General features: G+C 39.3%; 2 protein-coding genes across 2 annotated transcripts; one reads left to right on the top strand and one right to left on the bottom strand.

Moving 5' to 3' along the window:
• Positions 1–34: 34 nt before the first annotated feature.
• LOC114870972 (microtubule-associated proteins 1A/1B light chain 3A-like) lies at positions 35–2529 on the bottom strand. Its single transcript, XM_029176310.2, has 4 exons — positions 2363–2529; positions 1898–2060; positions 1643–1826; positions 35–1567 (listed from the first exon to the last, which is right to left on the bottom strand). The coding sequence occupies exons 1-3, from the start codon at positions 2403–2405 to the stop codon at positions 1664–1666; spliced, it is 369 nt and encodes a 122-aa protein (XP_029032143.1). The 5' UTR covers positions 2406–2529; the 3' UTR covers positions 35–1567; positions 1643–1663.
• A 483-nt stretch (positions 2530–3012) lies between these two features.
• On the top strand, positions 3013–25605 carry LOC114870964 (dual specificity tyrosine-phosphorylation-regulated kinase 2-like). The gene is made up of 2 exons (XM_029176288.2): positions 3013–7021; positions 17161–25605. Exons 1-2 carry the CDS (start codon positions 5747–5749, stop codon positions 18187–18189), a joined length of 2304 nt encoding a protein of 767 aa, XP_029032121.1. The 5' UTR covers positions 3013–5746; the 3' UTR covers positions 18190–25605.
• Positions 25606–25681: the final 76 nt, after the last annotated feature.

Genomic DNA, 25681 nt, shown 5'->3' with positions numbered 1-25681 from the left:
TAGAAGAATAAATAAATTTGTAGGAAACAATGTATCTGTTGCAAAAAGTTATTTATTGCAAATAATTTTTTACATAATATATGTTATACATTCATTCATTACACAAGTATTAATAATGCATACCATTAATATTGCCGATATTTATAGTAGTTATCAGTACAATATCATCAGTGTTGAAATATCCATTTATTAATTAATCACCTTATTTGTATTATTGTATCACTATTAGATATTTAAAAATATTTGCAGAAAGCCCTGTTTTTTTCTTGCTCCTCGTCTAAAAGATTTCACATAAATTAAGTTAAATATTGCTTGAAAAAATATATCAGTTATCCTGTCATAAACCTAAGAGTATTATATTTTTAGAATGTCTTTATATAAATTGGTATCAGTTATTTACATTGGTAAATAAGATTTATTCATACCAGAAATTGAAACTGAAAAATCTTTCTGTTCCTAAAATTTTAAATCTTACAAAATTATGTCACCGATACAATAATTATGTTCTTTCTTAGTTATAATGCCAGGTACTTTTGTTTCTTACTTAATTTACTTCTATGAAGATCAATGATAAGTGCGCTTACAACATTTTCGAATTTAAGACACAATTCAGAATATTAATTATCATATAGTATAAGTATCAAATAGCAAAAGATACTAATTTAATATTAAATGGATATCATATATTCCGTTTAGGAACGATTACAATTTAATCGAATTTCATAATGCAAATGTATTTAATAACATTAATTTGAGTATAATAATATTATCACATAACAGTACACATTACATAGTGTGTAATTATATGCATGAACACTTTCGTTAATGTTTCGATATTTTTTTAAAAAGAATAGACTTAGATGCAAAAGTTATTTTCATTAACGGGTTCCGTCGTAAGATTAATTTAAAACACTCCTTTTTTTTCTATCGTCTAAAATTTCATGTACTTACTAAAAGTTCGATTTACCTATTTAATATGTAAGTTATAATACATAGTATAGATACTATTAACGTAATGTCATAATTTATGAAATATCAAACAAACACAGAATAATGTTGGTTTGATTTCATTTTTTTTTTTTTTATATAATATGTCAAGTGTAACTGGCCACTACTTACTATTTTATACAGTAGTATTATCATTTTACATATTTAAAATTTATAAGACGAGTATGGAAGCAAGCAAATTTAGATTAATAATGCTAAAAATTATAAAAGTAACTTTCTTACCTATTAATAAATGAATCTTATTTTAGTAGTTTATATTCATTGAAAATTATAAGAAAAAAGTACTGTCATAAAAAAAAAAAATTATTCTTAAACTTTAACTTATATAAAACATGGTTGATGCATATACTGAAGGCCCAAAGCACCATAAGGATTTTATACACAAATGTCAATCTTCATTGTTCTGTTAATTATTTCCAGCAGGTACTGCAAGTTGATCACAAAAATTCTGCATATTCAATTGCAGGCAGATTTAAGTAATAATAGATCTAAAATTCTTCCTAGGTGTTAAAAACTTTTTAGCACATAGTATGTATACTCCCAGAAAATTTGTTTTCACCTACAAGTTAAAATATCCAAAATAAACAATGCCTAGATTAATATGTTAACAAGAATTAAATGTATGTAAACTTACTTTGTAACTATGTGAATGTAACTAATGCCCAAATACTTCTTGGCTAGCAAACACTACATAAAGAAAACCATCCTCATCTTTCTCTCTTTGATAAAGTTGTGCCATAGTCATGCTACCACTTGCCATGCTTCTTTGATTTACTAATAGAAAAAATGCCTGTGTTGGATGAAGCTGTAGCCTACGTCTATTAATTAATATTGATTAATACAAATTAAATGACAAATGAAATGTCTTACAAAATGTATAAAAATATACCTAATTATTTTTACAAATTCTGCTACTGTAAGATAATCTGGCACCAAAAATTTGGCTTTGTCCAGAACAGGTAACTGTTTCTCTCCATAATATCTTTCAACAATAATAGGTATCTTATTTGGATGCCGTTCTCTAATTAATTCTACATCAGCAACTCGTTGTGCTAAATCAAAGAAAAAGAATGTATTATAAGTATTGTATTAGTTAAAAAAAAAAATAACAGAAATATAGCTCTTTATTATATTTTATAGGATTATATAATTATAAGAAATATATTAACTATTAAATGAAATTCTGTTTAAGATGAAACAAAAATATATAGCTCGAATTATCAATAAAACAAAGATATATTACATTGTGAAATAAGCTGAGCATTGCCAAGGAATACCTTGTATATTTTGTTTAGTTTCTGCTGAAGAATAAATTTGAGGAAAAATTAATTGAAACAATCAAAATTATGCTTACCGAACGAACGTTTTTCTTTAAACGATTTTGGAATTAAATTCATGTTGATTCCACTATCAGTTATTACGACGTACTTAAAATGATATCAGCTGTGAGGCTACAAAAGTATTCTCAACGGGTCAAAATAACGCCAGTCTCTGACTGTTTAAAGCTTAGGTTAGTTCTGATAGACAATACGACGATAACATATGTTTACATTGACATGTGCTGCCCCCTGAAAGCTTGACAGTAGTTATTTGTATTCGACTGCAGCTATTTCTCCCTTTATTATCTCTTCGACTTTCTTGGAAAACGAATCTTTATCCTAAATTACTTGATAAAAAGGAAAAGGTCGAATAAATGTTAACAATGTAATATTTCTATCATCTTTATTCAATAGTAATCTTTTCTTACATCAGAAAGATCGTTAGAATAGAAAATTAGATAAGAATAATTTATATTGTAGCAAATTTATGCGCATACAGCACAGCGCATATTATGCGCAGTTCACCAGAGTGGATAACTACGAAAAGACCAGTTTTCGTTCTTCGCGCATCTCCAGTGCGCATCTTCGCCCTGATTGGCGATACTCCCAAACGAAGTGGAACGCGATTAGCGGAGAGCTCGCTGCGTTCCCCCACCATCTACCAACCTGCGCGTCGCAGTTATGGACTCTGGTGAACTGCGGTATACAATAATGTCGGTCGGTTTGATTTCGCGGGAAAGGCAGGAACTAACGCGGGAGAAAGATTTAACCATCTAGATGTACGTATTAGTTTATGGCCTCCCCTTGGCTTCGAAACAAGAATACGAGTGGTCATCTGTGCGTGCGGCAAGCACCAACCGTCTGTAAACGTGATAGTGCAGGCGTGGGTGTTGCAGCAGGCGTTTCTTTATGAATAGACAAATGGTGCTCCCGCTTTGAGTGCATTGTGAATCAGTGAGTGTGAATTTCTCAGTGAAAAGTTGTGCCGGAATTGAGTAAAAACCTAGTGTTAAATTAAATACACCACACGAGAAGCGTTACCTTCCACTCGGTCGAGAATCGAGCGTATACAAGTTCGTTAATCACGCATGCTAGACGTAGTGGAAGGGGTAACAAAAACACCTGTATACTAAATCTATAGATACAGCGGTGGAGTCAGTGGAAACAAGAGACACTCGGCATCTCGTGGAAATCACGATGGAGGGATCTTTATCACCGGAAGCGTCGTGCTACGTCGCTTAACCGTGAAGAATCTCTTATACCGTATCGGCATTGTTTTTTAAAAACAGAAAGTTAAATACACGTGACGATTGTGCTGTATCGAGTTAGTGAGCCTGGCCGTTCGTCCGTTTGCCTGGTCGTCTACCTCTTCTAAACCGTCCTGACACAACGTTTAACGGGGGTATAAAAAGAATAAACATGGCGGCGACGCGAGAGAGATAGACAGAGGAGCGAGAGAAGGGAGCAAGAGAAAGAGAGAGATAAAGAAAGAGAGAGAGAGAGAGAGAGAGAAGTCAGCCAGCCAGCTAGCCAGCCAGTCAGTGTGCCAGAAGCGACGAACTTCGTTCCGTGTCGTCTTTGTTTCCATGAGTGAAAAAGATCTGTCGTTCTTAAACCATCCACCCATTTCTGCATTTATTCACTCGTGCATGAGTAAATCGTCGAGAATAACAAGTTTGCACGATTAATGCCGAGTGAACGTTTCGCTTGTAAACAGTTATCAAGGTGCGGTCACGTTCATCGTGTTCGCGGTGTTTGCTTCGATTTTCATGCGTGCGGGGTCCACGACCGAGCGTGTTAGAAATCCACTAACACATAGTCTGGCAATAGGGTGGCTCGAGTTTGAGCCTCCTCAGGGTTGACATGATATGTCATTGCCGAAGAAATTTCAACGCCGGTGACAACGACCGTGCGACAGTTTATCGAATTGATACGATGCGAATAATTACACGAAGACGCTGGATCTGGTGAAAAATCAAATAACTGCCCGGGAAGACACGAACAAGGTTTCTTCTATAGTTACGAATGATGTGTTGAATAAAATAAAATCGAGAAATTTTCTACGAGCCGAGTGTGTCGCATGGAAATGGTGTTATCAATTGGGAATCTCCGTTGGTCAGTGACGATGCTTCTACGAAATCGGTGAATCTCGTTCGTCGTAAACATCGAATAACAGTGTTTAACGTACGAACGGTAGAATAAATATTCTTGAGTGGTTCGTTTGTGGAAGAGGGGGAAAAAAGAAAAAAAGAAGAGAGGAAATAGTTCGATGGAGAGAAGTCGTGCAAGTTGGACGGCCCGGTGCCAATAACCTCCGTGGTTAGGAAGTAGACAGTTTTCGCACGATGCGTTTGCCCTCGTGCGCGATACATTATAAAATTAGACGTTCGAAACTTCGCGCGAAGGCAAAAGGATTACATTGTTTCCATGCAGCTACGAAAGTGGAAACATTGAATTGCGGTGGTAACGAGGGTAGGGTCAAGCGACGAAGGGAATTAATACGAATCGGATGAATAATTCGAGAAGGGGAGGGGGGAGGGACCTCTCCCTCGTTGAAGACAGCTGTGCACGGTCGGAAGTGACGTCAGACAGTGGGTTCATAGTTCCTCTTATTTTTCTCGCTCAGCTTTTCCGCCCGGTTTCGAAGGGTTGACGAGAGCGCCGGACAAGGAAAGACGGGCCTTTTCACGAACGACTCGTTAACCGTCGCCCAGCGAATCGTCACAATTTCTAGTCCGCTGTATTTACACCGAGAACCACGAATATTTTTTAGACGTTCAATTGTATTTCGAACGCCTGACCGAAAGGAATAAAACCGTAAGCGTATCGATGATAAGTTAATTCGAACCATTCGAATGCAGACTTATCGAGCGAGCATCGAAGACATATTGGATGCGTCTTAGGAGACTTAATAACTCGGAAGGTGTTCGCTAACGACCCACGTGGGCGGACGAGGCATTTCGCTCGTGAAATTTCGACCCTGACGAGAACGAGACTGAAAGTAAATCGCGTTAAATGCTTTTTAGTCGATTTAATTTATTGAAAAAAACGAAAGAACGTCGCTGACGATGTGACGACTCTTCTAAAGGATCGACCAAATTTACTATTATACATACATATATATATATATATATATATACGTATACAATAAAAGCTTGGAACAATAGAAGAGATATCGAGCGATAGCAATAAAACAAACTAGCGTGTTATCAACCTCGAACCAACATGTTTTTTTATTGTTCGAACGACAATACACGGTGACAGGTTGAAAGATATATGAAAAAAAATTGAAATATCGAAGAGAAGATATCAAAGGGCGAATCTGTTGGATCGTTCGATGGTTGCCTCTTTCGTCGTTCGACCGATCGGTCTGTCCGGCAAAAAACACACGCTTTTAAATCATCGTCAAATGGACACAAATGACTAGCTTAATTCTATCGGCGAACACGTACGAGATGCCCCTGCCAAGACCGAACCTGTACATACCCTCGAGCGCGATCTCCACGCAGACGTACATCACGTCGAGCGACACCAATCACCTGCCACCGTTAAAGGGTAGCGCGTTAGCCCTGAAGCCGACCGTACGTTCCAACAACAGTCTACTCAGTCTGACTGGTGGTAACTCGGACAGTCTGAACTTGAGCCTCGGCTCACACGCCGCCGGTCACAATTCCAGTCACAATTCCGGTCACAATTCCATACGTAACACCAGTCATAACTTGCATTCGCAGCCGGACGGTCAGTCGGGTAGCGAGACCAATCACATGCCACCGTTAAAGGGTAGCGCGTTAGCCCTGAAGCCGAGCTTAATCAGCTCCAACAACAGTCTCCTCAGTCTGACTGGTGGTAACTCGGACAGTCTGAACTTGAGCCTCGGCTCACACTCCGCCGGTCACAATTCCAGTAGTCACAATTCCAGTCACAATTCCATACGTAACACCAGTCATAACTCGCATTCGCAGCCGGACGGTCAGTCGGGTAGCGCGTTACCGAAGAACGGCCGTCCGAACGGTAGTTCCTGCGGTAGCGCCGGCACCTATAAACCCAAGACCATCACCGCCACTCCGGACGCCGTGCTCAAGATCTACAAGAACAGATTGACGCCGTACGAGCATCAGGAGATCCTCGATTACCCCCAGATATACTTCATCGGGGCGAACGCGAAGAAGAGGCCTGGCATAATCGGTCGACCGAACAACAATGACTACGACAACGAACACGGTTCCTACATCCACGTGAATCACGACCACGTCGCCTACAGGTACGAGGTCCTCAAGGTGATCGGCAAAGGGGCGTTCGGCCAGGTGGTCAAGGCATACGACCATAAGAAACAGGAGCACGTTGCCTTGAAGATGCTTAGGAACGAGAAGAGGTTCCATCGTCAGGCGCAGGAGGAGGTGAAGATACTGAGGAAGCTAAGGGAACAGGACAAGGACGACACGATGAACATCATTCATATGTACGACTGGTTCACGTTCCGCAATCACATGTGCATCACCTTCGAACTCCTCAGTATTAATCTCTACGAGCTGATTAAGAAGAACAAGTTCCGTGGATTCAGCATGCAGCTGGTCAGGAAGTTCGCCCACTCGTTGCTTCAGTGCCTCGTCGCCCTTTACAAGAACAGGATCATTCATTGCGACATGAAGCCGGAGAATATTCTGTTGAAGCAGCAAGGACGCGCCGGTATTAAGGTGAGCGCACCTTATATTTTAGATTTTAATAAACTAGGTAAAAGTAGAGCGAGATTTGCTCTGAAGCCAAACCTTGGAACTAAATGGAGAAAGAAAAAATTCGGTCATTCGTTGAGATTTTTGACCCACTAAACACAATGGCGCAAGAATTTTTTCGATAACAGAAAGTCACAGAAAATCTAAGATTTTCAATCTTAGAATCTATGCAGTAAACTCTTACTATATTTCTGGTTAGGGATTACAATTCAATTAATATAGAAAGAGTCGATAGCGTGTATGAAATTCAACTCGAGTGGCGATATAGCGAGAGTTTACTTATTAGCACGGATACCGCAAGAGGAACGAGCGCGACAGGCTGGCTGGCGTGCTCGTTTCATACACCCTGGACATGCAAAACACGCGGCTTTCGTGTTTATATGTACGAACGTTGAATTATACAGAAGTACCGTGAAACTGTACTACAATGCGAGATTAGTGTATTGACAAACGCAATCACACGCGCTCCCGGCGTCCTTGTCCTCTACAATAAACGAATTGCTGGTACGTAGCATAAATTTTCAGACACTTATATGGTACTATAGCTGGTGCACTTAGGTATTGCATTATCCTGAGGTCTATAGAATTAGCATTCAATATCGTGAACTTTCCTCGCGACCTTGCAACGCTGACGAAGCTGGTGAACGCTTTCGTAGCTTCCATGTTGCTCTAACTTTGCTGTAATTGCCTCGAATTATTAACAACGCGATGACCATGGCATACACGTATGTATGTCTATGTAAAAGTAATCTGTCTGAAATTGAATGCAAGGTAGAATAGATTTTACAGTTTTCACTCAGCCTTTAAGAAATGAAACTCCCATTTGCGATACTTGATCGGTTACTTAGCGAACGATAATCCGCAATTGGGTCAGAACAATCGGTCTCTGACTTGTTCATTGTTTTATTACCGATCCAAGTATGCATTTGTAATCTCCAGACGTCTGTCTGGTAGAAAGAACAATATTATCATGAATTTTATGATTATCGTTTAACCTTTTAACTGCAGCTCTATTTAAATATTGCTTTAATTAAAATATTCTAATATTTTTTTTTTTTAAGTAGTTTCGACTTCAGGGACCACAAATTATCTTGTATTTGGGAGTTTGTTCAGAAAATCTTACCGTCTCTTCTCTTTAACCATTGCACACCTACATTGTACATCTTCACTTCTCAGTCCTAAATATAAGTTACACGCTAGCTCCCCAACATCTATTTTTGAGTTCGTTTCTACGACAGCTTTTCCCTTCTTCCGATAAACAGGACGACTTACTTGATCCTCTTCGCCTTTTTTTCTTCCTCCTTGGAAACTTTTTTGGCCCACGACTCGGCTATTCAGTAGAAAGTTTCCCGTGACAATGGAAGGTGGAATAAAAAAAAGGTCGAGGGTTGTTTTAAGGGACGGCGGGTACTTTTTGGAAAGTTGTCTTGGAAGTTCGGTGAACGAGGGAGAATTCAGTTTATCCCAATTTAGGTTTCCCCTGATGGACTGCTCGATGATTTTAGCAATTTATTACTTACGAGTTTGAAAACTTGGAAAGTTAGAAATATAGAAATTTTCCAGTTTTCAAATTTGCAAATTGGGTGATTTGACAACTTGGAAAATTAGAAATATAGAAATCTCCAAATTTCCCAGCTTTCAAACTTTCAAATTTGCAGATTTGGTAATTTTAGAATCTTAGAAATATAGAAATATCCAAATTTTCCAGCTTTCAAGTTTTCAAATTTGCAAATTGAGTGATTTGACAACTTGGAAAATTAGAAATATAGAAATCTCCAAATTTTCCAGCTATCAAACTTTCAAAATTGCAAATTAGGTAATTTTAGAAACTTGGAAACATAGAAATTTCCAAATTTCATTTCCTCCACTGCTACCTTCCAAATTTTGCAAGGAAGCCTCGAAAAGATGGCAATATTTGATTTTCTCATAACAAATTTTTCCATCATTTCATTTTTGAACCGGTCAGAACCTGTGCCTATAATTTTCTCGATATTGTAAAACGGTTTACGATAATCCTCTCTGGCCACGCGATAATAAATTTTCTAAGGTTGTAACGAGCTTCTTTCACGCTGTAGTCACACGTGTGCAAGAGGAAGAGGAAGGAAAGAGATGGTCTCTAATCATTTCCGTGATTCTTCGTATCGCAACGTTTTATTCCGACGCGGTTCTTAAATAGCGGTAGCCGCAATTATGCGGAAAACGGGATAAATATACTTAAACGAGGCACGGCCTAAATGTAATTGGCGAACAGTCGGAGGAAAGAGGTACGGAGGCACGAATAAGATGCACGAACTGGCGGCAGAGCTCGGTCGTAAAAATAGGGAACGAATAGGTTTCTCTGTTCACTATTAATAGCGGGCTGCGTCGATACGATGACTTTAATCCACGACTCTAGGTTTATCGGAAATTTTACGTCACCAGCTAGACACGTTGCAGCCTTAAGAATAACGATCACTATATTTATATTCAGCAAATTTTTCAATAACACCAGGTCATTGGAAGTCTGACATAATTTGATGACATAAAAATGAAAAGAAAAAGGAACTTGCGGTATATCAATTAAAAGCTTAAACTCTAATGAAAATAACTGTACAAATTAAAAAACGACTGGTTACCAGTTCTACCAAGCAATCATAATTAATTTTCAACCATACGTTCTAATGAAGAATCATCCATTTTATAATTATTTTCTTTAATCCTTAAGCTTTAAATTGGTATACCGCATGAGCCATTAAGCGATACTTTTATGTGATGAAATCATACCAATAACCTACCTGTGATTATACTGATGATGAAACTCGCCATAACGAAAGGATTAACGGTGTTGTTTTCGAAGCAATGGACACCTTGTTGATCGAGTGATTCTCGGGCAGAGGAGCGGCTAATTATTTCGAGCGATGCATTGAAACGGGGTCGCTGAACTATTTCTGCCGTAATTCCGCAAGCGTTCCGTACCACCGGTAATCCTCTAGTGGAATAAAAAGCTAAACGGTCGATAATTAAGGAGCTTTAACAGTCCGAAATCCATAGAGCCGGCACGAAGTGGGTTAACAAACGTTCCATGAAAAAAAAAATATGTTGAAACGTAGTTATATCAACGAGCGTCTGGTTAAGCTGTAACGTTGTAATTTCGCGTTCACGCTTTCGCCCATTTTTCCATTAACGACGTGAATAAATATCGAGGTTGCTTCCGTGCACGGTACCGTCACTCGGATAGAACCATTTGAACCAGAGCCGGTGTACAGACGATTTAAGTTTCAAACCGGGACTTAAATTTTATTTAAAATGAATTTAAATTTTCGAACCAAGTTCATTAACCGAGAGGAAAGTTCGATAGCCCTTGGCCCCAGAATTCTCGATCCGTTCCTGGTTACAACCCTTAATTTAATTGTAAGAGAAGCGATGATTGTAAGAGAAGCACGCGTTTACGTGTCCATTTATGTCGCGATTTAAGTGCCACGGAAGTGGTATCGCTTTGTGTAACGACACTTCCAAGTGAGCGCAGCTCAATTAGCCTTCGAACAATGAAGAGAGTAGAGAGTTCATTCAGCGATCGAAACGCTATACACGCGTGGTTATTGAATCTTAAGTCACATCTTATTTACAAAACAGACGTCTCAATGGCTTTTCAATTATACGTTTCTCGAAATAATTAGATGTTTTAACCTCCAGACGATCTTAGAGGAACATCAGCTCAACAATAAGTTTATGGAACGCGTCATTTTGACGCATTTCGAATTTTACTCGCGTGGAAGTATAAACTCGTATATTTCGACAACAGTGCTACCGATTAAACACTCGGGACCAATCAGATAGCTGCGCTTGTCTAATCAGTCCTACTCCACCAATCACAGGGCTCGTTATTTAAGCCCTAGATAAACGGGCCAGATGCATCTGATAAAGCCACTTGCATCGCGCGGAGCCCAGTCAGTCTGCTCTTGGGCTTCGATGAAGGAGGAGTGTTTTTTTTTGCGATTGGTTTTATAGATTTTTGCCTTAGAATCGCGTCGTCAATGAAGACATTAGCGATTGATAATAAGATTATTTCTTGACTAGAAATAATTAGTTTTATAAATTTTTGCCTTAGAGTCGCGTCGTCATAAAGACATTAGCGATTGATAATAATATTATTTCTTGATTAGAAATAGCAGGGTAAAAATGAACAGGGTGGACCCCCTAGAAATATGGGTTGCGAGTAAGTCCAACAAAAATTCCATGATTCTAAAATTGTAAAATTATTTTGATAGGAAATTTGATCATAAGGACTTTTAGCATTCGTTTATCTAAGTATACACCTACGATCGGTTAACATAGTGACCGCCATGGCAATGAGAGATCGTCAATGTTGGAACTGTAAAGATTGTTTCGTGTCTGGTTCAACGATCTCTCGCGTGTTAGCTGAACAGAATCGATCGTTGAATGAATCGAGCCTCTTCATTGTTTCACTTTAATCGAGCAGCCGATGTTAGACTTGGAACGTTACCGCAGACCAGGTTGTGGCACTTCCGCGACACGGAGACTGGACCGGTTTTCCATGCTGGATACGAATTGCTCGTCCTAACCCAGGTCTCTTGGTGCACCATAACGTAGCAGCCTATACAGGGTGTCTCAAGCGAATAGGTCGTATTACATCTTTAACACAATAGTAATATTTCTAAATTTCTGAGAAACCTCCTAGTTGCTTATTATATCCATAATAAGCAAAGTTGAATATTGTGGTTTAATTTTCAGTGGGATTAAATTTAATGGAGCAAGTATTTTAAGCTCCTCTTTGAATATTTGACATTTATTAAATGCAATCCAGTTAATTAATTACGTTCAACGTCTAACCAGCTCAGAATTTGCGAAACGTGATAACAGTTGGAAATAACGTAATAACGATAATGAATTATTTATTAACCGGTACGATTTCACCGGACTTCGAACTCGTTCCGCCAGGAAACACGAATCCTCGCTTCGAAACCACCACGGAGTTGTATTTAATTAAAAAATAAAAACGAATGAATTATTCTTAACTGAAAGAGGACACGTCCAAGTTGAACCCATGCAAAGTCTACCCCGTTGGTATTTATATAGCTAACAAAAGAGGACGGGGAATTAACGGGTCGATGAAATTGTCCTCGTCCTAGAGTCGATGAAGCTTTTCATCTATTCGAGGAGTTCTTATTTTCCGTCTGGTGGAAAACATTGTCAAGGGAGGTTCAATTAATTTTCAATTATATCCGACCGCTGTAATTCAGCCCTTCTATTTTCGTTAGTCACGCGACGTTACACTTGACGCACGATCAACTTTTGCATCATCCTCGGAGGGATGAGTTGCATCTCTCTTGTTTTAACCCGTGTTCTCCTTATTCTTTGACCGTACCGTCGACCTTCTACCTATCGCGATAGAGAAATTATTGCATAATTCGTGTGTATGGGACGGATAGATAAAGTGGCCGTGGATGCACATTTATCACATATGTCCTCGTGAACGAATCGGCTACTCACTTATCTTGCGACTCTGAAAGCCTGAAGCCTACCTAAGTGGTGGAAGGCTTTGTTCTTGAGAACTATGACTAGGGTGTTTTCTTCGTGGCTGGAAAATTAACCCTTGGGTTTAATACAGCACCACTTCAGTGATTCTTTGCTTAGGGGCTCTGAAGGAAGGCCTTTGCAAGATTCTGAAATTTTTAATTCTCAAATTCTCCAAACTCCAAATCTCAAATTTCCGAATTCTCCAAATCTCATATTCTCAAATTCTCGAAATCCCAAATTCTCAAAGTCTCCAAATTTCAAATTCCCCAAATCCCAAATTTCCGAATTCTCCAAATCTCATATTCTCAAATTCTCCAAATCCCAAATTCCCCAAATTCTCCAAATCCCAAATCCCAAATTCTCAAAGTCTCCAAATTTCAAATTCTCCAAATCCCAAATTCCCCAAATTCTCCAAATTCCAAATTCTCAAAGTCTCCAAATTTCAAATTCCCCAAATCCCAAATTCTCCAAATCCCAAATTCCCAAATTTTCAAAGTCTCCAAATTACAAATTCTCCAAATCCCAAATTCCCTAAATTCCAAATTTTTAACATAGATATCTATCTATCACAACACATTTAGTCACGTTTTACTTTTATCTTTTATGCTTTGAACGCAATTTTCAACTTGACCATCGTTCCGACGTGCATATTAAAGCGGAAGAGGTAGAAAGGAAGCACGTTCGTTGAACAAATCCCAGCGAAAGAATAGTGCAAACTGACAACGGAAACAATCCGTGTATCCTACAATATCCGGTCTTCAGCCGCGGTGGAGCACCCGCGCGTTCTACACAACTTCGTTATGGCTCGTTAAATATTGATACTTCAATTTTATATCCACGCAAATATCTATAGCTTTCGTTCTTGTGTTCGTTATTGTGCAGCGAATGTGCCTCTTACGCAAAAACGTTTCAAAAACACACAATTCCGCGTTTACCTTCCGCACTTTCTGTTCTGTTATTATTCTTTCATTCATATTTTTTTTCTTCATTCACGTAATCCGCGTTTTTAGATTTTCACTCTATACGAGATTTGTACCGAAGCTTCTAACAATGGAATAGAAAATTAGTTTTTTATATTCGTTAACCGGAACTTCCCATTACCAACGAATGCATTAGGTTAAAGAATAGTCATTGTTAATAGAAATTCGCTTTGAAATCTCACGCAACGGAAGGATTTAAATGAAATTGAAGTGCAAATTAGTGTCTGCGGTGATCATTAAAGGGTTAAGCATCCGATATGAATATAATGAAGAGGGAAATTAAAATGCTGGGATACGCTTGATGCTCGACTCGATATCCCTTATACGAGGGCTCGATTGTTTCCCGAAGATGCATCACCGGCGAACCATAGGCAGCCCAAGTATTTCCGGTCAGTTGTTATGCCCGACCTTGACAATAAACTCGCTGTTCCCTCCTGATACGCACCACGATTTTTTAACAAAGCACACACGTTTTTTCTCTAATTATATTATTATCCATAAAAAAATGTATGATTTATTATAACAATTCTATTGAATTTTATAGAACAGGTATAACTGTATAATTTATTTCCAAGCAATTGCTCCTCTTACACGTAACCTTTTTAATTCAACATTTGCGCGCTACGGGAACCGACCATTAGCATTTTCGTTCAATTTTCTTTCAACGCAACGAGCTAACGAGCTAGCAAAAAAAGAAAAGATTCCAGATCTTATCGTGGAATATTTTCAGGCTTGGCCAGGAACTGTTTATCGATCGTAACTCGAAAGCAGTAACCAGAAACGTAACGAAGGTAGCCATTTCGGCTTTCCCTATGAGTCATTGTTCCCTATGGTTATTGTCTCCCAAGGGATAACTGTGCTCGATGCCCCAACTTCTCCAGAATTATCTATCCAATATTCCCAATCGTTGCTTGTTTTCAATATAAGTAGGCTTTCCCAGGGAAAATGGCGATATAGGGAATGCAAGAATTTTCAAAATCTTAATTTTTACAATTAAAAATAATTTAGAAAAAGAATAATATTATTTTTAATTATTATATATAACATTTAGAATAAAACTGAGAAATATGAATAATGGATAAATATTAACGTCTTCAGTGACGATGTTTTTTTATTTTATAGTCAAGAGGTTAATCAAATTTTCCCGCGTAAACGTTTGCTCGATAGTGGTGGTCCGCCACAGGTCTATATATATAGAGCCTCCTCCCCTACATTGTCATTCTCCTCGGGAACACCCACGGGGAAGGATGGGAACCTCGGATGTTCCCATTTTTCCAGAGCATTTCTGATTTAATCGCTAATGTAGATTTTCAGCGAGGAATGTAAATGTAAAATTTAATATCCATCTAAGAGAAGTTGAATTAATTACAAGAGTGGCGTGATAATAGCTCAATCTACTTGCTTCTTCCCATTATGATTCATTACGAAGCGAATTGCATTCTCGTTATTTAGATTGCAGTATAACACAGCACGATCGATATTACGCAATGTGTTTTTGTTTAAACGACGCATTTTCTAATTCATGTCAAGGTAAATTGAACGGTCGGTGATTGTACGTTTCCGCAGTGATATCGATTTTCTATCGTTTTTCCCTTGATCTTCCTCCGTCGTGTTGTTTCAACGTATTTTGAATAAAAGCTTCGAGGGAACCTTGACACTTTTCCGTCGTGAATTATTATCGTTTATTCTACTCCCAGAGCACAGGTGAAAAAAAATTTCCACCAGTGTAATTTGCAGACTGCGATGGAAATTCGACAAAGGTCAAGGTTCGGCTGTAATTCGATCGGTAAAAAAGAAAAATCAATTTCCCTGCCAACACTCTCCCCGTTACCGTACACACCGTTGATTATGGACACGTCAAAGGCTTGACCGTGCTTTGATCGACGTGTCCACCCTGTACGCGTGTCTCTCGACAACCTTTTTATACCCCATCGTCGAAAAACTTTTTTCAACGGTGACGTTAAAAATACACTCTACCTCGTTAACCTGGTAATTAAGGATAACGAAATTACTCGTCGTTGGAAAATAATGCAACTCCGCGAGGAGTTAACCAGATTTCAAACATGATTTCAGCGAATTTTTATCGAAAAATTCGCAGAATTATAGGTTCCTTGATAAAACGTTGTTTTGTCGGTTTCTTGTTATTTGAAATTGAACTCTCGGTACCGGAAACGGAACTTTGCCGAACCGACCGAAGCGTACACAAAAGATTTTTCGCGTCTATCGGAAAAAGAGACGAGATTTCCGGTTGTTTGTTTCACGTTTGGTCAAATATCGAAAACAAATTTCGACCGGATCGATGTTATTGGAAACGGTCCAACGATATTGGAAATAATTCCGCCTCCGGTGGCGGATGATATCGCGAGAGACCCAGACGAGCAATAACAAACCGGAAAATCTCGATGGATTTTCCTTGAGATTTAACCATCGCGCGAATAAGTAGAGATCGTACAGGTACCACCTGTTACCTCGTGAAGCTAAACAGCCATTCCAATTAGGGGAACGAGCTTCTTTTTATCGTTGGTTCCCGCAATGGAATGAAAGGGAAACCGCGAATAAACATTTTTCCCCTTTCGTATCTCGTTTCGCGGAGCATCGTAAAGAGAGTCTCGCGGGCTCGATGGTTCCTGACCCCTTTCGCTGAAAACAGACGGTACGTGGTGCGCTTTCGTAATTAGTCGCAACAAACTTGCTCCGACGAACAAACGGTAATGGTTAATTGCAATTTGAAAATTCCTCGTTTTCCAGTACACTTTAGATCCGATAAGAGGAATTATGAAACCAGTAATAGGTTGTTCACGCTTGTTTACATTGTTTTATAAAGCAATTTCACGGTAAAAGCACAAGAAGAGTCTCGCATTCGAGCCGGCTATTTTCTACTAGAACCAGGACGACCCTCCGGCCAATACTTCCGTCAAAAAGCATACCCTTCGTAAAGCTTCCGGCCCGGCACCCTTCACAATCGATCAGCTATGTCACTTTCTATTTACGGTGACGCGATACCGCTACGAACTTGATCGACCAGCTTGTCCTGCACTTTGGTACACATTGTGTGTACTGGTTTTGGTAGAAAAATGAAAGGTAGAGGTTGAGGTAGGTTTTAGAAAAGGAAAAAGTAGAGGTTTCATTTTTATATTTTCAATTATTTTTTAATTATAGTTTATTGCTCGCTCGCCAATAACCCGAGGAAACCAGTGTAACCCTGGATAAACTCCAACGCGGCGTTTCTGTTAGCTACGCGTTGCCCAAAATATTAAACTAGGCCGGTAGAAAACAAAATTATCCGCCACCTCTCTAAAATATTATACAACCTCGTTCATCTGACGTAATACAAATTTACACCGATACACCCTCGTAGTCTAACAGTTTCTATCTCCTGTCTTCTCAAACAGATCTTTACTATTTTGTCACGTTTCGTTGGCAAAGTACGTTGTAAACGATACGTGTCTCTTATTTCATTCGAATCACGTACGATATTCACGATATAACGCAGACTGTTGGGTCTTCGTGTACTCGACTGAGGGATTCTGCAACTATGTTGATCCATAAGTAAAACTAATACTCGTTCGGAGTAACGTTAAAATCGTGATGTGTATTCTGTTTCAGGTGATAGACTTTGGTTCGAGTTGCTACGAGAATCAACGCATCTACACGTACATTCAGAGTCGGTTTTACCGGGCGCCGGAGGTGATCCTGGGCGCAAAATACGGGATGCCGATCGACATGTGGAGTCTCGGTTGCATCCTCGCCGAGTTGTTCACCGGTTTCCCGCTTCTGCCAGGTGAAGACGAGGCGGACCAGATGGCTTGTATCATCGAGCTCCTAGGCATGCCACCGCCGGAGGTACTGGAATCCGCGAAACGACGCAGGCAGTTCATCAATTCGAAGGGTTATCCTCGATACTGTACCGTCACCACCACGTCGGACGGTTCGATCATCGTGAACGGTAGCAATTCTAGGAAAGGAAAAGGCCGCGGACCACCGGGTTCGAGGAAGCTGAAGCAAGTGTTGAACTGCGACGATCCTTATTTCGTCGACTTCATACGGTGCTGCCTGAGATGGGACCCGGAACAAAGGCTGACGCCTAGCAAAGCTTTGAAGCACATATGGTTACGTCGAATGTTGCCAAAGCTTCCGCAGAACACTACTCACGACGCTTTGCCCGCGTTACCAGCCGCGGCTGCTCCGCCACCTCCCTCGACCACCGGGCTAAGAACTTCGGCTACCGGTAGCCGAAGTTCCAGCAAGTCGAACATCTTGCAAACGAACAACACCGAGAACACGAACAAGGTGAAGCAGTTGAACGAGTTCCTACACACAATGTGCACGATATATTCGGCCCTGAACCGTACGAACGGAACGGGCCGACCAGCTCAGCCGGTCTCGGCTAATCATCAAGCCAGGGTCAGCAGTCATCCGTCGTTGAACTCGATCGCCGGTGACGGTGGTAGCAGCGGTGGCGACGGTTGCAGCAGTAGTACCAGCAGCGGACAGCACAGTCATCAGTTGCAAAGCGTACCGCATAACAATGGTTCGCACGGATCCCACGGATCCCATGGATCTCACGGCTCGCACGGGTCCTCGCACGATAGTCGCAGCTCCCTTCGTGTACGCGGTGTCGGCCGAGTCGACTGACGTTTAACGAGGACATCATCGAACAGCAGGGACGAGTCACCGAAATACGAGGCCACTCTTTCTCTCCTCTAACGCGTCGATGATGTTTCGTTGCTTGTCTCGGATGTAACAGGTCCTCCTCCTTGTCGATTCAAGGATAATGCTACCTGCCAAACGACACCGTATGGTGCCTCCTACCTCTGGTAGCGTTCGACTAGGGTTCAGAGAAAGGGTGGTCCCGTAATCGACCTCCAGGTATTACTGTGATCTTTAGTAAAACTGCTGATGGTGAAGGAACTGTTTAAAACAATATGCTCGCGATACCTCGAATCATGTACCTCATCGCGTTGCTGTCCGATACGCTTGTCCAGCATTCATTTCTCGTAGTCGTCGTCGATGTTGTTTACTTTTGTACTCGAGTATTTGTGTGATAACGTTGTAAGAGCGATGACACCCTAGTTTACGTTCGTTTCTATATGTTCGTAGCGTGGAAGGAATGCGGGAGGTTATTTGTGTCCAGGGAAGCGTAGAAGCAAAGATTTCTGCACCGTCTCGATGAATCGATTTTGTTCCGAGTCAAAGGGTTATTTCGTCGACGTCTAAGGACGAAGCTTATTCGATATAGCGAGGCCATTGCTGAGAGCAGCCTTTCACGCGAACAAGAATCTAATAATCAAAGGGCATGGAGCACAGCCGCCTCGTTGAATAGAGTCATCCGGCAGCTTTTTAGGTCAACCGATTCCTCCGGTAATGCTATCAGCTGCGAGCAGAAGGGGAACGTTGATTTTCAATCGACGCGAACCGCTGCTTCTTCTTCTCCATGATTAAAGGACACTTGGCTTGTCTTTTCACTGAAACGCTACTTTGAAATCACTATTACTTTCTTCAGTTTTGCGAATCCAGGATTATCGAGCATCGATCTTCATTCAACTCGATTCTTTTGTTTCGTGGAATCTGAATCTGGAAAATTATCTTCAGTCCCTTGTCTCAGTAATCTTTCTCACCTTTCAATTTCATCGTCACTCGAGTATAATTTTTAAATAATTTATTCCATGTACTTTTTAATTCTTGCCAATAGCTTTAATTTATGATCTTGCATTTTTTAATCCTTCTTTTTGCATCTGTTAGAAACATTTATTCTGCATTTTTATACGGTGCATTTATTACAAGAATTTTCACCCTGCCAATCTCTACAAAAAATAATCAAGAAGCATTTATTTTGACAAAAATTCGATATTGCGAATATTTTAAAACTTCTGATAATTTATGTAACTGAATTTGTTTTTTTCATCGATAGGTATCGACACTTTGATAATTTTTTTATCACTTCGCGTTTATTTTCTTATCTGAAACTCGGCTACTTCGCATTTCGAAGTATAAATAAATAAACTAAAGAGGCGTGCTCAAATCCGAGCGTGTAACTTCGACGGCGACCCTGGCACAAGCGAATTCACGCTAATTTTAGTTTTTGACTGAACGGATAAAGGGACGGAACAGCGTTTCGACGTCGACGTTGAAGTTTTAACCGAGAACGTTGGACGAGCAACGATCAGAAAAAGGGAAGCACGGTTGTAACGCGGGTGAAACGTCTCAATATAATCAAAGAGTGGAAAGATCAGATGCTGAAAGAAGAAGAAGAAGGAAAAAAGAAACGGCAATCAAAGCCAACGATCATAAGGGACGATCCATGATGAAGAAACGAAGAGGAAAAATAAACGAAGGCAGTGAGACGAAGGTTTATTATAAAATCGTGATACTGAACAAGATATCTTGTGATATGGAATTTTAGACGTATTGGGGTTCATTTCGATGAACATAGATAAAAATATAGATATATTATATATATGTATATGAAGTGCGTATATATATATTGTACTGTAATGTCGTGACGCGCTAATCAAGAACAAAGAAGAGCGCGATTATTAAATGAACGTGCTTAGTGAGAAGTAGCCAGCTGAAGCAGGATAAATAATGCGTTAAAAAGAAAAGAAATACAGCGACAAAGGAAGAAGAGAAAAGGTCTCGTGAAACGTTTCACGATACAATGTACGATGATATCGTTCACGATTCCTCCTCCCTCTTTAATTTTACATTTAATTCCTTTTTATCATGTGATTATATTATACGACCGCGTACGAATCTTAGAATTGTACAACGGCGATCGCGAACGTGTGTGTCTGATTAATCTCGCGAGAGAACGAACATTCATCATTATCATTCTTTTTATTTCTCTCATTTTTTTTCCTTTTTTTTTTTAATTAACACGCGAAGGCACATTGTCCCCCGCTGGTCGAGAAGAAACGCGAAGGAAATAATCTTGGCGTATTTCAATTTTTTTCAATAACGCTTTAAGAAGATCGATCGTAAATACCACTGCCAATACCTTCCTCTATATAAGTTCGGCTCTCGTTTTCTCGTAAGTACAAGCGATCGCACGTATTAGTTACGAACCTAGTCCCCCCAGTGAAATTTCAATAATCGTGCTCGTTGCAGAAACAAGGAAATAGTATATTGGCAGAGGGATTTGAGTTAAGGAAGAATTTCGTCGTTTACGATTTGGTATAGCGAAGCGTTGCTGTCGCTCGTAACAAATTAGTATGCTAATAGAAATTCGTACCTTAATATTTTGGGTCGCGTTGGAATCGCAAAGCGTCGTTGGAATAATTTCTCAGTTGCGAAAAATTTGCTATTAGATAATTAATTCGTAAAGCAATTAATTTCTAGCTGAGAGAATTCGTCGCTTTCGATTCGATGCGACGATTAAAACCTTTGTTGCTGAAACAATTTTCAATTTAAAATAAATTTCATACTGGAATCGCGAAATTTAATATTTTTCAAATTACAATTAATTTGCTATTCATTTCTCTGCCAATCTACTCATTTCCCATGGCTCGTTCGAAGTGCTTACGCGTGTGACGATTGTCAGTAAGCACATCTCACTTATGCATACTAGGTACACGTTAAACGTATACTATCGCCGCGTTTACCAATTAACAGATAGACAAATTGCTCGAGAGTTTACGTTTGACTTAATTTCTAATCACAATCCTCACTGCTTTACTGTGATTAACGTTAACTCACGTTCGTTGTCGGTGCAAACTTCGGCTCAAACCTATCGCGTGTATATTTGTCGATTGATCTCGAAGAAGATTGCCCAGAAAATTAATTCAGGCTCCTTCTCCTTCTTTTTATTTTTATTTTCTTTTTTTTTTTATGTTTTCTGAAGCAAAACGTGTATATAAGTACGATGTAAGTGATTAGCTTTTTCTCTCCTTTTCTGTGTCCTTTCTTTTTGTATTAATTGCTTTTTACTATAACGCGTCCCGACGCCCAATGAAGTTTAAGCGATGTAGTTGTAGGCTTATACGAGACAGGATATTTCAAGGTCTAGGCTTTAACTCAAGGTAAACGAGGGTGTGTGCCGATTGTCTGGAAGATGTACACGGAGATTTATCTGAAAGAAAACCTAAGCGATATCCACCTTTTTTTTCCTTGTTTCTATCTTATCTGTTTCAAAATATTGATAGATCTGCTGCATTTCTGTGCATTTCTTTATGGATCTATGGATGCATTGAAGTTTTTTGGATATTAACACATTAAATACCGTGGGAACCATCGATGACCCTCACCAGAAATTTAATATAGACTGAAATAAAATTCCAAGTGCATTAATATTATATTTATTTCATAAGCTGGCAAGTGAAAAATTCAAATGAAATAATTATAATTATAGCCTATCGTAGGTCCATTTTCTCTACGGTATTTAATGTCTTAAATATTCTGTATAAAATACCCCTGAATCAACCCCCAAAAAATCAGAACTAATCCGAGTCATCGTGAAAGTTTCAAACATCGTATCATCATAAATAGAATGAATAATAGAAAGTTCCTTTAGCGATTTGCAACGAAGTGAGGTAGATAAGGGAAAAGTACAGTTCGCAGAGGCATGAATTTGCGATGTGCTTTTATGGCAAATACAAATTAGTAATCGCCTGCAATTATAACGAATTACTAATCCGGAATGAGTTTTCTCCTTATTTCGTTTACTTTCCCACTTTCACCTTTCAATGCTCTACTTAATAGTATAATTCACTAATTTATTTAGTGAGGTTCCCCGCTACATTTCCATCCTTTTCATTTTCTTCTCACCTCTTTCTTTATCTTAAAAAAGCATGATTTATTAATATCCATGACACCGTATTAAATATCCTTATTAAACCCCCACTACGTGATGCGTATGTAACACGCCTGGTGCATAACGCGTGTTACATCAGGGTGCATTTTAACCCCTTTTCACCCTGATTACTTTAAGATGCGTTTATATTTTAAAATAGGACGCGTGGAATAATTAGAAGTAAAAAATGATTATTTTCAAATTTGAGACGTAAGTCGTGGATGGCACCGAAAGTGCTGAGACTTAATTTTTGACCAGGTATACCGAAGGAAAGGGTTAATCTTGTGGAAGAATACGGAGATTTTATCGGATCGATCGACGAGGCGTGCTGGCCCGAAGTTCGTTGAACGCAGCCACCTCGTTCCGTGACCTTCCCTCTTTCAGATCTTGCCATTCCGGTGAATCGATGCTCTCTCCCCCCTCTCTCTAGAATCCTTATCATTCGTACAGTCAGACACGAAGGAACCTCTTCTCCTTGTCGTCTTATCCCTCTTCAAACGCGTCCTCGATGACCCTTCTTCGAGGACCAATTCCCTTCCGACACACAAGGTGGATATTGTTACGGTTCCGAACACACCCGATACTTATTTGAGAAAAAGGAAAGAGATAATAATTGTTTAAGAGAATTAGCGGTAAATAATAATAGATAAGGAACGAGGATAAACGATGTCGAATGAACAAAAGGAGAGAAAAAAAAAGAAAACGGAAGTCGGGTTAGCTTGTAGATCCTCGCCCTCCTCTTTTTCGGTTCTTCTCTTTTCCTTGATTTTTAACCCAGAGACGCGTATAACAACGTGGCGAAGAAAGGTTGTGCCAAATTTTATAATACTCGTCAAGGTAATTAGAAAATGTGGGTCCAAAAATCATTCTATTCTGAGTTATAAAAAAAATTGTATTTTGTGTGAAGGGTGTTCGATAAAGGTGTGGCATTAATTTAAATTCAATTTTTAAATAAATTCAACATTTTTCAATGTTGAAACAAAGCTTTCAGTTAATATTAATAATACTCAAACATGGATCTGGAAGTGTTTTATTTTCAATTTATACAAAAATTTTTCTATTTATTCTGACGAGTACTTCTTTTTAAATTCCGCACAACCTTTTCCGAACACCCCCGCGTCTCTCACCTTGCATCTCTCTTCCGTAGGGAACGACCAATTGATCGTGCGCCATAGCGTATCATGAAATTTATTTCCGATTTAACGAAGCGTGCATTTTTATTCACTGCGAAGGGAAAAAAAGCTGCTGTGTATTCTAGCGGATAGATTCGATTTTCCAAGATACAGAAACGAACGAACTTCGGCAATTTATTTAGGGGATAACTTGTGGTCAAAATTATTCTTTTTTCATGCTCGTAAACCGATCGTTCCTATTTTTTTTAATATAATGCAGTTCAATAAAATCATAAAATTTTAATAACTTCCTGTACGACGTCAAATTTGAATTTTTTTATATGCACGAACGAAATCAATATTCTTTTTTTCCAAACACGGTAGAATACACGGTACGCGAGTCCAATACCGATTTTCGTACAAACATGGTTCCAAATGAAAAAGAAAAATTAAAAAACACTCGTGCTACCATTAGAAATTTCATAATCATCGAAACACCTGTACTACATTTGTACAATAAAAAAAAAAAATACTGAAATAATTGTACAAAATAGACAACCGTTATCCTGCCCCGATTTTTATGGTGTTCGTTTTACGATATACGTTTCTGCACACACGCGCGCTTTCTGTACTCGCGAAATTGTCTTCAGGAAGTGGCCTCTAACATATTCTACGTGTAATTCGTTTTTACCCGGATCGAAAAAACTTCTCGTTTAATCGCAGGTGTTTCATTCGTTCGCGTCGACAGACGCCGCTGCAACGATGCGAAACGAGCGTAATTAATTATGTCTTTCATTTTCTAGGAGGATTACATTGTCGTATTCTCGGTTTGTATGATACTCGGAAGTCGCAGGAAACCCGTGGCGTTTCTTTTCTCGCAGTCTAATTTTAATCGAACGACTCCTAACGAATATCTATCAGCGTCTTGTATTCAATTGTGTACCTCGATTTGTATATAAAAAGTAAAAAAAAAAATGAAAAAGAAAGAAACGATTTGTTCCTTCAAGTGGAATGAGTTCAAGCGGCTCAGTTTAGTACCCCTTTTAATATAATTCCTCGAACAGAGTTATGTGGATCGGTTGCAGCGGCAGCGATCAATCGAATCATCCCTCTTGAATCGCAAGCTTTTTTATATTTTTTTTGTAAAAAGTGTGCATCGTACTCGATTGTTATTTCTTCTCTGATTATGATACTTTTTATGAGTTAAGTTTTATTAGGCTACAGGTATTTTGACAAACGATGAGCATTGATAATAAATGATCGTATGCAGGGTGTTCTGAAGAGCTCTATACCGTTGGATAGATCACGAAAAATCGAAACGAAAAGTTCTGTAGCATTTTTCGATAGGATCAGTAGTTTAGCCACATTTCGTAGTTGAAAATTGACCAATCACCGCGCAGCTTCAGTGGCTCGACGCGGCAGAGGAGGCGTGTCTTGCCACTGACGCTGCGCGCTGATTGGTCAATTTTCAACCACGAAATGTGGCTAAACTATTGATCCCATCGAAAAATGCTGCAGAACTTTTCGCTTCGATTTTCCATGATCTATCCAATGGTGTACAGCTCTTCAGATAATTTATATACAAATTACCTTTGTTCCCTTTGGTAACACCTGAGCCCTTAATAATTAATCATCCCAGGTCAATAATTAATCAATTATAATTCGAATCAAAATGCATTTATCCGAAATAATCTAGTGATTTTGCTAATCGTTTGTCAATGCACCGGTAGCCGTAAGTTTAATGCGGTTTCATCAGCGACAAAACGCAACGTTTGATCTCTTTACAGGCGCGAATATACATAGACGCGTCGTATGTAGGTAACGTAATTGTAATCGAATCATGCTCCCGTTTTCTTGCGTCCAGCGTCACGTATTATTTCTCCCTTGTCTTCTTCGTGTTCTCGAGTTTCCTCGAGGATACAAGAACGAAGAAACGTATAGAGGGACGCGTCGTTGTACATCTAGCAATTCTACGAATGTACCGTGGAAAATTATACGATTTAGAGCGTTTATCCGACAGCACTATGTCGGTCCTCGGAAAGACACAGAAGGATCTCGTATGTAAAGCGTTCTTTCGTCAAAGTCAAGGAAACGCGAAAACTGATTTTTCTAAAGGACTGCTCTGAAATAAACGCTGCTTACGACAGTTAACAGCTGTTGACTTGTTTTCTTTTTTTTTTTTTATTTTATTTTCTAAAACGAACGAGCAAAATGTTCCTCTTCGTTT

The sequence above is a fragment of the Osmia bicornis genome, chromosome 1 (genome assembly GCF_907164935.1).
Source record: "Osmia bicornis bicornis chromosome 1, iOsmBic2.1, whole genome shotgun sequence".
Taxonomy (NCBI): Eukaryota; Metazoa; Arthropoda; class Insecta; order Hymenoptera; family Megachilidae; genus Osmia; species Osmia bicornis.
The sequence above is the reverse complement of the archived record's forward strand: the minus strand, read 5'-3'. Positions and strand labels throughout refer to the sequence as shown.

What these genes read in the sequence shown, in the direction of transcription:
- LOC114870964 (XM_029176288.2), top strand. Translation starts at nt 5,747, where the DNA reads ATGACTAGCTTAATTCTATCGGCGAACACGTACGAGATGCCCCTGCCA. An exon ending in AAGGACGCGCCGGTATTAAG is followed by an intron (nt 7,022 to 17,160) that starts GTGAGCGCACCT and finishes ATTCTGTTTCAG; the next exon opens with GTGATAGACTTTGGTTCGAG.
- LOC114870972 (XM_029176310.2), bottom strand. Translation starts at nt 2,405, where the DNA reads ATGAATTTAATTCCAAAATCGTTTAAAGAAAAACGTTCGTTCG. An exon ending in TAAAGAAAAACGTTCGTTCG is followed by an intron (nt 2,061 to 2,362) that starts GTAAGCATAATT and finishes TCTTTGATTTAG; the next exon opens with CACAACGAGTTGCTGATGTA. An exon ending in GAATTTGTAAAAATAATTAG is followed by an intron (nt 1,827 to 1,897) that starts GTATATTTTTAT and finishes ATTAATTAATAG; the next exon opens with ACGTAGGCTACAGCTTCATC.